The sequence below is a fragment of the Neltuma alba genome, unplaced genomic scaffold, assembly GCF_004799145.2.
Source record: "Neltuma alba isolate B1F8T4 unplaced genomic scaffold, ASM479914v2 tig00006314_pilon, whole genome shotgun sequence".
Classification (NCBI taxonomy): Eukaryota; Viridiplantae; Streptophyta; class Magnoliopsida; order Fabales; family Fabaceae; genus Neltuma; species Neltuma alba.
The window spans coordinates 13,809-29,682 of NW_021634420.1; the positions used below are offsets into that span (position 1 = coordinate 13,809).

At 36.3% G+C, this 15,874-nt stretch overlaps 1 protein-coding gene and 5 non-coding genes across 14 annotated transcripts; all 6 read left to right on the forward strand.

Moving 5' to 3' along the window:
- Positions 1-3,384: 3,384 nt before the first annotated feature.
- On the forward strand, positions 3,385-15,610 carry LOC114750083 (tRNA-specific adenosine deaminase TAD2-like). Of its 9 annotated transcripts, none has more exons than XR_003740609.1 (9): positions 3,385-3,610; positions 3,943-4,089; positions 4,551-4,588; positions 5,641-5,707; positions 11,663-11,822; positions 11,916-12,006; positions 12,664-12,767; positions 15,198-15,316; positions 15,408-15,449. XR_003740609.1 is itself a non-coding variant. In XM_028938627.1 (9 exons), exons 2-8 carry the CDS (start codon positions 4,012-4,014, stop codon positions 15,301-15,303), a joined length of 573 nt encoding a protein of 190 aa, XP_028794460.1. In that variant the 5' UTR covers positions 3,385-3,610; positions 3,943-4,011; the 3' UTR covers positions 15,304-15,316; positions 15,408-15,610. The 9 variants fall into 9 exon arrangements, 5 of the variants coding, with proteins under 5 accessions (XP_028794460.1, XP_028794461.1, XP_028794459.1 ...); XR_003740610.1 differs by having other exon boundaries at positions 3,943-4,077; XR_003740612.1 differs by having other exon boundaries at positions 12,702-12,767; positions 15,266-15,316; positions 15,408-15,438.
- LOC114750088 (small nucleolar RNA snoR86) lies at positions 12,991-13,123 on the forward strand. The gene has a single exon (XR_003740617.1). It is a non-coding gene; the product is annotated as a small nucleolar RNA snoR86 (small nucleolar RNA).
- LOC114750085 (small nucleolar RNA snoR86) lies at positions 13,521-13,654 on the forward strand. The gene has a single exon (XR_003740614.1). It is a non-coding gene; the product is annotated as a small nucleolar RNA snoR86 (small nucleolar RNA).
- On the forward strand, positions 13,860-13,994 carry LOC114750087 (small nucleolar RNA snoR86). Its single transcript, XR_003740616.1, has one exon. It is a non-coding gene; the product is annotated as a small nucleolar RNA snoR86 (small nucleolar RNA).
- On the forward strand, positions 14,199-14,332 carry LOC114750086 (small nucleolar RNA snoR86). Its single transcript, XR_003740615.1, has one exon. It is a non-coding gene; the product is annotated as a small nucleolar RNA snoR86 (small nucleolar RNA).
- On the forward strand, positions 14,541-14,668 carry LOC114750084 (small nucleolar RNA snoR86). The gene has a single exon (XR_003740613.1). It is a non-coding gene; the product is annotated as a small nucleolar RNA snoR86 (small nucleolar RNA).
- Positions 15,611-15,874: the final 264 nt, after the last annotated feature.

Genomic DNA, 15,874 nt, shown 5'->3' on the forward strand with positions numbered 1-15,874 from the left:
TGTTTATGATGAGATGGATTTTTCTAGTGATATTTATGTCAAGACAATGAAACAATTTACTGTATTCATTAACAAGGAGTTGTTTATGGTCATGTATTTGGAAAGAAAGAAGACACGGTTAGAATGCCTGTAAAATTATACTTGAACTTATACCTTTTATGTTGGGTGTTGGATTATGTTTAGTGGTAATTTTCATGAGATAAGGTGCTAAAATATCTCGAAAGTATATATGGAGGAGTACCTAATGCCTTAAAAAAAATTTTTTTTGGCTCTAAAATATCCTGAAACTTTATTTTTGTAGCAAAAATGTTCTGATTGAACCATCTCTAACGGTGACTGTTAATTTTTACCATAATTGCTTACATGGCAGCGGCGTGTATACTGAATTTTCCACCTCATCATCACATCTCCTCCTCTCACCCTTTCTCTCTTCATTTGCTCTTTCTCGCCCCCCCTTATCCGCCTTTCCTCTGAAACTAACAATGAAACTGAGAGAGAGAAGCATGAATTTGGGCCATCTATCTCACAATTCTACTTGCTACCACGAAGCAATTAGATTATTGGATTAAATAATTGATGAGAACAAAAATTTATATACATGAGCTCCTCCATCAAAAAACAAAGAAACGAAGAAGATGATGATAAGTATTGAGTATGTCAAAACATATTATTAATCCTTTAACTTTAGTTCTTTAATTTTATTTTGTTTCATATTAAATTAAATATTTAATTTTCAAAATGCGTTAAAAAAGTTTTGTAATGGTTAACATTTTTTTTTTTTTGATGCGAGAAAGGCATTCATCAGTACGTGCTTACATCAGAATGTAGTAAGTCAATAGAAAATGTAATTGCATAATCAAAAGTAATAATTAATATAATAATTATAATTAAAATATTTTTAATGCCTAAAATAAATAATTACAAATTTAAAAATATTTTGATGGAAGACATTAAAAATTATAACCTTCAAATATACAAGTTCTTTTGTCTGGTTTGTTTTAAAGATATTTTTTACCTTAAAAAAATGACAAACTCAAGATATATAGATCTTTCAGCTCAAAAATAACAAAAGAAAAGAATATATAATTTTTTTTGGCAAACATGAAAAAATAAATAATTTTTATTTTCTGGTTTGTATTAAGAATATTTTAATTATAAGAAAAGATAAATATTTAATTCTTATACAATTCAACATTTTTTTTTGTTTTTTTGCCAACCAATTCAACCTTAGGCTGAAGTTTCCTAACTACTCACTCTACCTAAAATAATCGAAATGATTTATTTTAGGGTATTTTAAACGTTTTACAAAAATCATTTTTGAAAATTTATTTTTAGGCGGTACTTTTTAACATTTTGAAGTGGAAATTTTTTAATTTTTCTATAATCTTAGGCAAAGATGATTTCTTTTAAGTTTTAATAATATTTTAATTAAATTTATTACCTTCATTAATTTATTATAACAGTGATCACAGCAATTTTGGATATGCAAGTCGTTATTTTCGGCATTATAAGTTTTACCCTTTGTTTGGATGGGAAGAAAAGTTAGGAGGAAAGAAAATGAGATAAGAGAAAATGGGAAGAAGAGAAAATTAGAGAGAAAATATTATCACCTCTCATGTTTGGACGGACAAGAGAAAACAGAAAGGAAAGAAAATGAGTAAACACATGAATGACTAAGATATTATTACTGTTATATCAAAATATAGTTTGATTAAAATCAAATTAAATATCATAATGAAAAACCATATTTACATCAACATGATTAGATAATTTAAAATCAACTTATCTGATAAAGATATATTACCATGTTATTATATTTTAATATCAAATAATTTTGTAAAAAAAGAAAGAAAAAAATAACATTTGTGTAATGTAATACTAAAAAAAACCCAAAACAACAACTCTACTTATTTTCTCTTTTAGTTCATTTTAGAAAGATTTTTGCAATTTTAGTTATTTCATTTTCCAATCAAACAAATACAGAAGAAAGACATGAAAATAATAAATAAAGTGAAAAAAATAAAAAAATAAAAAGGTATTATTTTGCTGAAAAAAACATATGTAAGGATAGAGAAGGAAAATGCGTTTTCTTCTCATTTTCTCTCCACATATGGAGAGAAAAGTTGAGAAAAAAATGGGATGTGGGACCCACTTCATTTTCTTTCTAATTTTTCTTTCCTCTCATTTTTCTTCCCTCATCCAAATAGAGGAAAAACCACTTCTTCCCTTATTTTCCTTTTTAGTTTTCCTTATTCTCTCATTTTCTCTCTATCCAAACCATGGAAGAAAAAACCGGACCGGACCGGCCGGTTCAACCGGAAAACCGGTGAACCGGTGTAATGTCCGGTCTGGTTTACTAGATGAACCGGGCAATGTTCAAACCGGTATTGAACCGGTTAAATCGGTCAAAACCGGTATTGAACCGTGTAAACCGCCGGTTGGAGTGGGTTAGGCGGTTTAGATTTTTGCTCCTCCCACCGGTGTAAAGCAACGCCGCTCTGTCATTGGGAAAAAAAAAAAGACACCGAAAAACTTAAATATGCCAATCTAATCATTTTCTGATATGATCTTGAGAAAGAAATGAAAAGAAGAAAGAAGAAAAGAAACTCCATATTTGTTTGCCTGCCTGCTGATTCTATGCTCAGTGTTCTAATCAAACTTCGCTGGTGCTTGTGGTCGTTGTTTTCACTCTTCATTTCTTGCTTCATCATCGTCATTCTTACTGCATGGTTGTCGTTGCTGTATCTTCATCTGACTATTCCTCTTTCAAGACGCAGCTCGTGTTGTTGGAGGAAAGGAGAAAGAAAGGGAAGAAAAAAGAGAGCTTGAAAGTAAGGCAGAAGAGAGTGGAGAAGAGAGGGGAAAAGAAAGCTTCGTGACCAGGAAACATAATAGTCTGCAGAAGCGGCGAGAGATGTGCAAAATGAAAGTGACATGATTTGATGGATGAGTGTGCAAAGAGAAAAGAAGGTAGAAAAAGTAGAGGCCTCCACGTGATTACGCAAGAGACAAGGAGAGAGAATGAGAATTAAAAATACAAATATCAGAAAATAAAAACCAAAAGATAAAATTTAATAGGTCATGAATTTATAAAGATAAAAATAAAAATTAAATACTATTTTTTTTTATAATTAGAATAGGAATTTTTTTTACATATTTTAATTATTACCGGTTTAACCCGGTCTAACCCCGATCTGACCCATTAACCCTTAAACCAGTACATCAACCGGTTTATTGACCGGTCCGGTTTTTTGTTCCTTGATCCAAACATAACATCGCATTAATGTTCTCTCGATGGCGATTGTATTAGCTGCTGAGGGATGAAGATCACCGATGATGTAAATTGGGCCAAGGCCCTGTTGCCCAACCAACAGCAAACCCTAGTTTCATCAACCGTAACCCACACACTTGAATCCAAAGCCTATTATCCTGCCTTCCCAATTCCCATAGTAGCTGGCTTCCGGCTATTGCTATTTCCTTACTCACGCTGCCACAAGCTGGTGTTTATTTTGAAGCTTCGATTGGTGATTTTCAAGCTTCATGTTACTAAGGCTAACTTGCCATTTATAAAATCCAGTTTTTGCTCAAATACAGCCGCGGCTAGTATAATGTAATTTAATACTGTCACTTCTTTGTGGGTTTGGTGTCAAAAGTGTGAATTTAGGCCTTTTGCAATCAAGAAAAGAATAAATGGATTTGCATCTTCGATTACGAACTTTTGGGTTGTACATTTCGCCGGCGAGTATATTGGTTATGCTTTCTATATGAGTTTTATTTCCTTTTTCCGTTTTTCTTTTTGGGCATACTGAACTATTAGACATCGCGTATGTATATTTGAGGCTATTTGTACGGAAGATTATGAAACAGCTTTAACCTTTTTGTTTTTTATTCTTGCTTTTCTGTTTCTGAAGTTTTTTTTTTTTTTTTTTTGGGTGATTACAGCTCAGGAGCGATCAAATTTTGAATGGTTTATAAACTTATCTACGAATCATATATCATAAATTTATCAAGATGGCTTCTCCGCGAGGAGGATGCTTGACAGATACTAATGTGTTCATGGAACTTGCAATACAGCAGGTATTTGCTGAGGTCTTGCTATCGTTCTTGCAATGATAGATTATAGATGGCTATGTTTGTGCCGTTCCGATTATGCTCATGTCGCAGTGTCAGTTACTGATATATTCTTTAAGTTCATATATATAACTTGGAAGCATATATAACACAACTTAAGCACTTGTCAAATAAAAGTAGTGGTCAAAGTGTAAATACCGACAGGTGGAATCAGTGTGTGAAGTTATAAATTAAAATGGAAAAAGAAAGTTGTAGGTAAGCAATGACGATCAGACACTTAATTCAAGTCTAGCAGAATTAGTTGCATGGCAGTTCAAAATGAAGGCGTAAAAAGATTTGAACCCAACATGTGTGTGGGTCTTTATGAGTTGCCTTAGACCATGTAGATTCAAATATAAAAAGCTTTTTGCCCAATATACCTTTACTTTTTTGTAATTGAACTTAGTTTCCTTATGCTCTTGCTTTTTGCTATATGGCAGGCAAAAATAGCTTTGGATGTCCTTGAAGTTCCTGTTGGGTAAGTTACTTTCACTGTTATTCTCTTGCTCAATACATTAAAATAGGCGTATGTGCATATGTTCAGACATGCACCATTTCATCTTGGTGCATTGAGAGTTAAGATGGAAAGTTTCATTGCAATGTTATTCAAAGTGGAATGAGGAGAAACTGCATCAAACATATTCCAGTACTCAGCTTTTGAACTTGATGTACTAGTGACCTTGGACAAAATTGAGAGATGAATATATGCTATGAGATTATTTTATTTACTCTGTGACCTTTTTGTCCTTTGTATAATCGCCAGTTGATTCTCAAATGTACCTTTTGTGTCCTTATCTTTGGTCATTTCCTCACCTTATCAAGATCCCTTGAATCAGGAATCATACTTGTATGCATTGGCATTCTCAGTTATCCAAACTCCCTTCATTTTGAATATCAAAATTTGTATAATAAATTTAAAGTTCATTGAAATTGACCCCATTATTTTCAGTCAATAATTTCAAAAATTTCTTTGTACTTCTATGCATAGCCTTGAAAGTTGAAAGTATCCTATTTGTGGTTTACTTACCATCATCCCAGCTAACTACGCGAACCAAAGAGCAAATCACTTTTAAAGAATGACATATTGCTGACCTTTGTTCCCTTTTCTTTGTCTTCCTCTTTCTCTCCTATTGGACTCCAAAAGCTCTATTCTTGCTTGCTCTGCCCAGCATTTGTTACAATATCCCCAAGATTGTCCTACGTGAAATCCTTAATTTGTTCTTAGCTTTCCCTCAATTCATAATTTTTTTTTCCAGAATTCCTAATTTTCCATACATTGAAGATGGAAAGACTTTCCTTGGCCTATGAAAGGTCCGAATTTGACAAACACAGCATGATATTATCCCTAAATGGGTGTCTAATTTTGTAAATGGTTTTCCATTTGTTGGAATAAGGCTTTGTTTATTCATTGCCTGATCTTCCGATGTAATGGGTTCATTGAAGAAAATTTTGATCTGTTTTTTTCATTAAAGCACAATTATTGGTGTATATTAATTTTAATTTTATTTAAACCATGTTATGTGTTGCCAGCTGTGTGATTGTTGAGGATGGGAAGGTTGTAGCATCTGGGAGGAATCGAACTACTGAGACACGAAATGTAATTTGATTAATGACTTATTTTAATTTTATGTTATCATCATCTGTGCTTAGTTACATCTTAGGGTTGCTCCTTCAATCGTCTATTTGTTGTTTGGATAAATTCTGAATCATTATGCCTGTTGGCTGTAACTTATGTGAAATAACTTAGGCTTGTGAAATTTAGATTTGGGTTTTTCACTTTTTCACTTTGCTGCAATTTTAATTTTTCTGTCATAGATAAATGGCAAGTGAAAGCTTCAAACATTTACAGCTTCAGGAAGGTGAAGCAAGTGGACTGGACTTCTGTAAATGCTGATTTGAAACGCAAATTCAATTTCTAAAATTAGAAATGTGATCTTTTACTTGATTATATGTATATATATTTAATTTATAACCTGAATACTGGAAAAGGCGCTAATTTAGCCCCAGATTTCAATTTGCATTGTTTCTTAATGATGAATGCTCGGTGTTGGAAAGCCCATGATGCTCTCCGGTCATCACCCATGATTCTAGCTAGGAATAAATCCCTGATTATGTGCTGCTGTATCTCTGAATAATTGTAATTGAATTTTGATTGATTATAACTGGATTGTTCAATTGAATTTTGATTGATTATAACCGGATTGTTCTCACCATCCGGACTCTATAAATTGTACCCTTTCCTATGGAATAATATGTATGAGTGAATTAGTCATATATTGAGTCATGGTATCAGAGTAGTGGGTTTGATTCGAACCCAGACCGTCGCCCTGAACCTCTGCCGGTAAACAAAAAAAGAGAGAGAGAGTGAGGTGTCCAGAGATCTGAAGACAGAGTAGGACGTGATCGACACCACCCCTCCAATCCTCACCAGAACCCTCTGATTGGCGCATCCCTAGAAGTCGATGTCCAACGGAGCCGCTCGTGAAGCCCACGTGCCGTCGCAAGCCTCCGCGCATGAAGTCCATGCGCTGTCGCCAGAGCCACACAATACCTCCATTCAATCCAGAAAATGAACCCATCAGACTTTCCACCCTTTTTTGGGTTTGTTCACAATTTGCCAGTCACCAAAGGCGCCATCCTAATGGCTTTTATGTCTGGCACATCCTCAAATACTCAAGGTACTCCTTCACAAATGCCCCTCTCTAAAAACCCTAATTCAGTGTCGGATTTGACAATAGCCACTGAACATCAAGCTATGGTGGTGACTCAAACTGAATGGCAACAATTACCTTCAGTGGTCTCAAAGTGTATTAATGTATCTGCGTGGGAAGCGTAAGGAGAAGTACATCAATGGAGAAGCAAAACAACCTTCACATAATGATTCTAATTTTGACACCTGGTTTGCTAAAAACAATCAGGTGATGTCCTGGCTATGCAACTCAATGACTCTTGAAATTAGTGGGGGATACCTTCTTGCAAGCACAGCCAAGGAGATCTGGGATGCTGCTAAACGCACTTACTCTACATTGGACAACACTGCTGCCTTGTTGGATCTAAAGAGGCAACTCAAAGATCTGAAACAAGGAAACCTGAGTGTAACACAACACCACAGCACTCTGACAAGGATATGGCAGCAATTGGATCTCTTTGAAGTACATTCTTGGAAGAATATTGATGATGCTAACTAGTACAGATAGTCAATTGAAAAAGGGCGAACATATGATTTTCTATTGGGCCTGAATGTTGTTTTTGAAGAAGTAAGAGGTAGAATTATGAGTCTAAAGCCTCTCCTGTTCCTATTTGAAGTCTCTAGCATGGTTAAGTTCGAAGAAAGCTGGAGACTCTTCACCCAGGGTAACCAAACTCCAATAGATGGCTCTGCATTAGTCACAAGGAGTTCCCAGACTTCAGAGAACTCTGAAAGAAAAGGGAACAAGTGGTGAAATCACTGTAATAAGAAAGGACACACTAGAGATGCATGCTGGAAACTAAATGGAAAACCAACCTAAGGGAAACAGAAACAACGGCAAGAAGGAAAGAGTCACAACACCTCTTCTAAGGAAAAAGGTGATGATGGAGACTGCTTGACCAGAGAAGAACTTCAAATGCTTCGTAAGATACTTGAAAAGCAAAACACATCAAAATCGGTTCCCAATGTAAACTCGATTCAATCAGGTAATTCCATTATGGCGCTTAATGCAATGGTCACTAGTGATGAGACATTGATTGTTGACTTTGGTGCTACAGACCACATGACTGGTAACAAGTCCCTCTTCAAAACCCTCAAATATTGCCATGAGAACCTGAGAGCAAAAGTAGCAATTTTGACTATATACTAAAGTTGAAGGTGTTGGCACTGTGGCTCTTTCTCATGATTTGGAAATTCATAATGTTTTGTTTGTTCCTGCTCTCACTTGCAATCTTATATCTGTGAGCAAATTGACTAAAGGACAAGTATGTCGGGTGATCTTTGATGATGTTAATTGTGTTTTTCAGGATTTGACCTCGGGGAGGAAGATTTTGACTGCTAAAGAATGGGATAGACTCTACTACTTGGAAGGAAAGGATATGAAGACTAAAAGAGCAAGGAAAGCTATGGTTAGCTCTAATTCTCAAAATGAAAATGTAATGTTGTGGCATCAAAGATTAGGCCACCCCAACGTTGATTCTATGAAGCATGTGTTTCCAACTTTATTCAATAAAAATTCTCCTTTTTTTCAATGTGAAACTTGTTAAATTGCCAAACAAACTCGCGCCTCTAATCCCAAACATATTTACAAACCAACCACTCTGTTTACAATAATCCATGTCGACATGTGGGGACCAGCCAAAACCAAAAACCGAATAGGTACAAGGTGGTTTATTACATTCATAGATGATCATACCCGGGTTATGTGGGTTTACCTTATGAAAGAGAAATCCGAAGCATTACAAATTTTCAAAAACTTTTACTCCTTTGTGAGAACCTAATTCCAAACTCCTATCAAAGTACTGAGAAGTGACAATGTGAAAGAGTATGTGAGTGGAGCTTTTAGGAAATTTTTTGAGCAACAGGGAATCCATCACCAAACCTCCTATGTCTATACTCCTCAACAAAATGGAGTTGCCGAGCGGAAGAATAGGCATCTTTTGGAAGTAACCCGAGCCGTTATGATGGAAAGAAATGTCCCAAGTTTGTTTTAGGGAGATGCTGTGCTAACTGTTGCCTATCTTATCAACTGAATGGCCTCCAAAATCCTTAATTTTAGTACCCCTATCCAAAAACTTCTTGAGACCTACCCCACCTCACCTATAATCAATACCATCCCACAAAAAGTCTTTGGGTGCGTTGTCTTTGTCCATAAACATGATGGGGGAAAACTAGGTGCTAGAACGGAAAAATGCATTTTCCTCAGGTATTCTTCAACCCACAAATGTTATAAGTGTTATTGTCCCTCTACTAGGAAACTCATAGTCTCCAAAGACACAGTCTTTTATGAGTATGATGCATACTATCTTAAATTACCCATTCAGGGGGAGACCTATGGAGTAGAATGGCTAATTACACTTAAACCTAGTATCAACTCACCTCTGAACCATCCTGAACCCTTTGTACCACAAGAAGGAATCCCTGAACCAGAACCGGGGGTCACCTCCACCAGAACAGCCCAAAAGCCCTATAAACAATCGTCACACAATGGAAACAAATGCTGAGATTGATGTGGGGGTGACAGAGCACTCAAGGTCTCAATCAAGTGAATAAGACAATAGTAGTGGAGTTCCTTCCATTCCAAGGCAGCAACATGATTCCAATCCAGAGTTGGATCTAAAGAGCTAGGATGGCCTATTGCACTTAGAAAGGGGGTAAGGTCTTGTACTCAACATCCTATTCAAAGATTTGTCTCTTATGGCAATTTATCTGCTAGAATGCAAACCTTTGTGGTGAATATCTCACAGGTGAAAATTCTAGAAACATTTCAATAGGTTATGAAAGATCCTAATTGGAAACATGCAGCATACGAAGAATTGAAAGCCTTGAAGGAGAATAACACGTGGGATATCACCACACTCCCTAAGGGCAAGAAAGCAGTGGGTTGCAGGTGGATCTTCACCCCTAAATTCAATCCTGACGGAAGCATCAACAATTACAAAGGGAGATTAGTTGCAAAAGGATACACTCAAACTTATGGGATTGATTATTAAGAAATGTTTGCACCAGTGGCAAAGTTCAATACCATTCAGGTACTCCTGTCTCTAGCTGCTAACCTTGACGGTCCCTATATCAACTGGATGTAAAGAATGCCTTTCTAAATGGAGATTTAGAGGAGGAAGAATACATGGAAGTCCCAGATGGAGTAATAGCTCCGCCTCCACCTAATTCGGTTTGCAAGCTGAAGAAATCACTATATGGCCTGAAATAGTCTTCACGAGCGTGGTTTGATAGGTTTGCCAAAGCAATCAAAAGGTTTGGGCACAACCAAGGGCAAACTGATCACACCCTTTTCGTCAAACACTATGATGGAAGGGTAACGATCCTAATTTTGTATGTGGATGATATAGTCATAACTGGTAATGATGAAGCTTCTATCTCTCAACTCAAGAAAGCCCTGGCTAGGGAATTCTAAGTGAAGGACCTAGGTCAAATGAAGTATTTTCTCAGATTGGAGGTTGCTAGATCCAAGAAGGGTATAAGTGTGTCCCAACAGAAATACACCTTTAATTTACTCCATGAAACAGGAATACTTGGCGCTAAACTAAATGAAACACCTATGGAAGAGTCATGCAATCTGGAAGTTAAACCAAAAGGGGTCCCAGTTGACTCAGAGAGGTACAGAAGACTTGTGGGTAAACTGATCTACTTGACCCATGCACGACCTGATATTAGCTATGCAGTTGGGGTGGTAAGCCAATTTATGCACCATCCTAAGGAAGAACATATGGAAGTAGTGTATAAAATCCTGACCTACCTCAAACACAATCTTGGAAGAGGAATATTCTTTAAAAGGGAGAATACTAGAAACATAGAGGTCTACACCAATGCAGATCATGGGAGAGCTGTGGATAACAGGAGGTTTGGCACGGGTTATTGCACTTACGTTTAGGGAAACCTTGTCACTTGGCGAAGCAAGAAACAAACCGTAGTCTCAAGGAGCAGTGCTGAAGCTGAGCTAAGAGCTGTAGCTCTGGGTGTATGTGAAGGAATGTGGGTGATTAGACTCCTAAAGGAATTGAGAATCCCCTATAAAGGTCCAGTGAACCTCTGGTGTGACAACCAAGCCTGTATTGAAATGACAAAGAATCCAGTGTATCATAACTGAACAAAGCATGTCGATATTGATCGGCACTTTATCAAAGAAAAGGCAGAAGGTGGTATCATTAACTTGAACTATGTGTGCTCAACTGATCAGATTGCTGACATTATGACCACACCTTTAGCCAGGGTCAAGTTTGAAGGGTTTCAAGGCAAGCTGGGAATAGTTGACATCTACTCTCTAGCTTGAGGGGGAGTGTTGGAAAGCCCATGATGCTCTTCGGTCATCACCCATGATTCTAGCTAGGAATAAATCCCTGATTATGTGCTGCTGTATCTCTGAATAATTGTAATTGAATTTTGATTGATTATAACCGGATTGTTCTCACCATCCAGACTCTATAAATTGTACCCTTTCATATGGAATAATATGTAGGAGTGAATTAATCATATATTGAGTCACTCGGCTGGCCCATTATTATAGGCTTAGGTGTAGTTGACTGAGCTTATGGCATTTTAGTATTCATTTTAACTAAGCCTAATACCTCTGAGTCAAAGCTAATTGTTCTCACATTTAATAGCAATTTCATGTTGATTTTTCCTCCTGAAAGAAAAGGTTTTGACTTAGTCTAATCAAACTCTTGTTATTTTACCAAACGTGTAATGAAAAATAAGAAATTTTTCTTGTTACTAGTTTGAAGTAACAACCACTGTGTACTTTCCATTGTTGCATTTTTTCTTTTTTTAATTGACGCAATAACTTTCTGTTTTCCACTGGTTTTCACTCCCATATTTTCCATTTTGCAAATTCACTCTTGACAGGCTAATAGGCATGCAGAAATGGAAGCTATAGATGATCTTCTGGAACAGTGGCAGAAAAATGGACTTTCAACCTCTGAAGTTGCTGGAAAATTCTCAAGCTGCAGCCTTTATGTTACATGTGAACCGTGCATAATGTGTGCGTCAGCTTTATCAATTCTAGGTATGCTACTTCAATTATTCTATTCATAACTGTCACATTGTTTAAGTTATTTGACACTATTTTTATCCATTTGTTGCTATATTTATTCCGCAGGTATAAAGGAGGTATATTATGGATGTGCAAATGATAAATTTGGAGGATGTGGATCAATATTGTCGTTACATTTAGGCAACAATATAAATAAGTATGTCTCTCTGGCCAGCAGCGTCTATCAAATATTGTATTTAAGTGTCAGTTATACTAGGTTTTCTCAAGTGGAAGCCATTTTTGTTGTTTGTGAATCTTTATTTATTGTTTTGCTTATTTAATTGTTAGTTATCTTATCCTAATATAGTTACATCTCATGTTCTTTTGCAGTCTGTCTATTTCTGCTCTAACAATATTATACTTGGCTTCCGATGAAAAATCTAAGGTGCTGAACTGCAAAAAAAGATGAAACTGTTAATCAATACCTCTATTTCTAAATGATTATACGAGTGACTGAGCAGTGTTCATCAGACTCGCTTGCTTTGTGCATAAGTATAGTTGTTGTATGGCATGGACGTTAGTGAGAATATTTGGTGGGCTTTTTTAAGGTGATCTTTTTGGCATTCGTCTGCAAGTTCATATTATAAATCCTCAAAGCAAGTACATAATGTCTTTTGTAACTGGTGGGTTTATCTATTGAAGCACATCTGTCTTGAATCTTGAAGGGTACGCTTCTCACGGTTTGCATTGAAGGGAAATATTTGTTATGAAGGTGTCCCTAAATAATTTTTATTTACCCTTTTTAAACCAATACAAACTATGTGTATATATATATATATTATCATTGATGGTTCATATGTTTTCTCTTATTTGGCAGTGAAGTAAAACCAGGAAATGGTTTCAAATGTACAGGGGGCATAATGGCATCAGAAGCAGTCCTCCTTCTGCGGACATTTTATGAACAAGGAAATCCAAATGGTAAGTTCCCTTTTTATATCCCCCCCCCCCCCCGGGCATTAAGATGGCAAGTTGCTGTAAATTACTGCAATTTATAGTATTTGGGAGGTGCTACTCCACACTTTCAAAAGTGCTGTGTGTTGGTACTTAAGACATCATTTTTATTGTTCTTCTGGTTCATTGGCATATGTGGTTTGTTTGACAAGTGTTTAATTGTGAATGTGAAAGTCAATTAGCGAAACCAGAGTATGTGTTGCAAAATAAATGGTGCATCTTACCTTGAAGGCTGGCAAAGATAATTCGACTGGCAGTTCTCCATGCCTATCAAATTAAATTTGATATTCTAATGATGATGGCTTCGAAGAAGTCACAACATCTACGTGTATTTGATCTGGCTTCCAGTAAATGCACAAGGAAAATGAGTAGAACTGTTTAACTATTGGCTGTTTCGCAGTGATACATTGACAGACATACACCAGTGGCATAATAAAGTAAATAAACTACCCAAATCTTTCCTTGGTCAGTAGAACTGTTTAACTATTGGCTGTTTCGCAGTGATGCATTGACAGACATATACCAGTGGCATAATAAAGTAAATAAACTACCCAAATCTTTCCTTGGTGATATACATGGCTTTATTTTTCATTTAAAGTTGGTAAGATCTCGGTCAGTGCATCCTTGAGACATTAGGTTTGCTCCATTGTTCTTCTGGTTCTTTAGCACGTGTTTGTTGTATGACAAGTATTTGGTTGTGAATTTGAAAGCCAATTAGCAGAGCAAGAGCATCTATTGCAAAAAGAAATGGTGCATCTTGCCTTGAAGGTTGGCCAAAATAGCTAGCAATTCTCCGTGCCTATCAAATTGATTTTATGCTGTTTTGATGATGGCCTCGAACAAGTTGCAACAACTTTTTGTGCTTAATCTTACTCATATATTGCTATACTTTTAATCCACATAGATAGTCTGCATAAAGATGGTATATCTGACTTTTGTCTACTAGGTGCATCCTTAAGGCTTTGGGTTTGCTTAATTGTTCTTTTGGTTCGTTAATATGTGTTTGTCTGTTGTTAGTGTTTGGCAAGTTTTGGTTGTGAATGTTAAAGCCAATTAGCAGAGCAAGAGCATCTATTGCAAAATTAAATGGTGCATCCTGCCTTGAACGTTGGCAAAAATAAGACTAGTGATTCTCCGTGCCTATCAAATTGATTTTAGACTGTTTTGATAATGCTTCGACCAAATTGCCACATGTATTTATGCTTGATCTTACTGATTTATATGGCTATATTTTTAATTTACATGGACAGTCTGCACAAAGATGGTATGATATCTGAGTTTTTTTTACTAGGTGCATCCTTAAGGCTCCAAGGTTTGCTTTAATGTTCTCCTGGTTCATTAGTGTTTTTAATGTTTTGTTTGACAAGTTTTGGTTGTGAATGTGAAAGCCAATTAGCAGAGTAAGAGCATCTATTGCAAAATTAAATGGTGCATCTTTCCTTGAAGGTTGGCCAAAGTAGCTAGTGATTCTCCGTGCCTATCAAATTGGTTTTCTACTGTTTTGATAATGGCCTCGAACAAGTCGCAACATCTATTTGTGCTCGATCTTACTCATCTATATAGCTATACTTTTAATCCACATTAGACAGTCTGCATAAAGATGGCTTGACATCTAAGTTTTGTTCACTAGGTGCATCCTTAAAGCTTCAGGTTTGCTTTATTGTTCTCTTGTTTCATTAGTATGTGTTTTGTATATGTTGTTTGACAAATTTTGGTTGTGAACGTGAAAGCCAATTAGCAGAGCAAGGGCATCTCATGCCAAAATAAATGGTGCATCTTGCCTTGAAGGTTGGCAGAAGTAACTGGCGGTTCTCCGTGCCTATTAAATTATGCCATTTTGATGATGGCCTCGAACAAGCTGCAACATCTATTTGTACTTAATTTACTACCAGTAGATGTACAAGGAACATGAGTAGCAGTGTAGCACAGGCTAGCCTTGGGCTGTTTACTGTGATGCATTTACAAGCATTTACTGGGGGCACAACAAAGTGCAGCCAACGTGCTGGATATTTTTCTTGTCTTCCTTTTTTATCTTTGATTTAAACTTAACTCTGGCTACTATACAAACTTGAATCTTTCAACCACAAAGATGATTAAGATAAACACCGAGTCAAAGCTCATCATACGCAAGTTTTAATTCCATAGGTTGTAGAAGCTGGTTCATAAATCAATATCCTTAAAAAGCAGAATAAGTACTGTTGCTCTACTGCTTTTTTATTTATTCATGTACCTGTTAATTTGCTTTCTTGATTTCCATGCGATCAGAAAAAACATGCTGAATCCCAGTTTTAGTGCACAGTGATTGAGGCTATTTGGTAGAATAATTTATGCTGCTAAAAAAGGCTTCAAATTTAGGTTGAGACTTGAGAATTTTGATTATGGGTTGGACCTGCACAGGGAAATGGGAACTAGTATTTTTTCCCTCTCTTGAGGCCTATTCATGATTCATATTTATTTCTCCTCAGCTCCAAAGCCTCACAGGCCACTAACTCGCCAGCTGTGAAGTTGAAATTGAAGTAAGTTCATTACATTCTGCTTTAATTGTTTGTGCCTCAACACTATTTAAGTTCGTTGGCCATGAAACTGATTCTCCTTTTAAACTTACAGATGACAATGTTGTTAAGGCTACTACACACATCACACATGATTCATGATGGTACACCGGGATTCTGCTTTGCTGTGGCATAGTGCTTTCAAGCAGGAGAAGCAGCCGATGCATGGTCCAACGGAACTTTTTGGATCAAAGAAAGATGAATTAAATGCCATTACTGTAAGTGAATGTTGCTGCATTAGAAGTGCAAATTAATTGCCAAAAAATATTTAAAGCTCTCCACTTTCACTAATATTGAAATGTTTTGAGCAGTGAATCAGAAAGTAATTTTTCCCGTTTGGTACAACGTAGATGTAGGAAGATAAGATCTCAATGATGAGAATTGGCCTAGCAGTCAAATTTAACGCCTCATGTGATATGGATTCTCATAGATGACGCATGCAGGTTGGAGTATTAAGTATCTACACACTAGCTTTAGGATTTTCTACTTTAGGGGGTTTGATAGTTTTTTTTTCTTCCTATT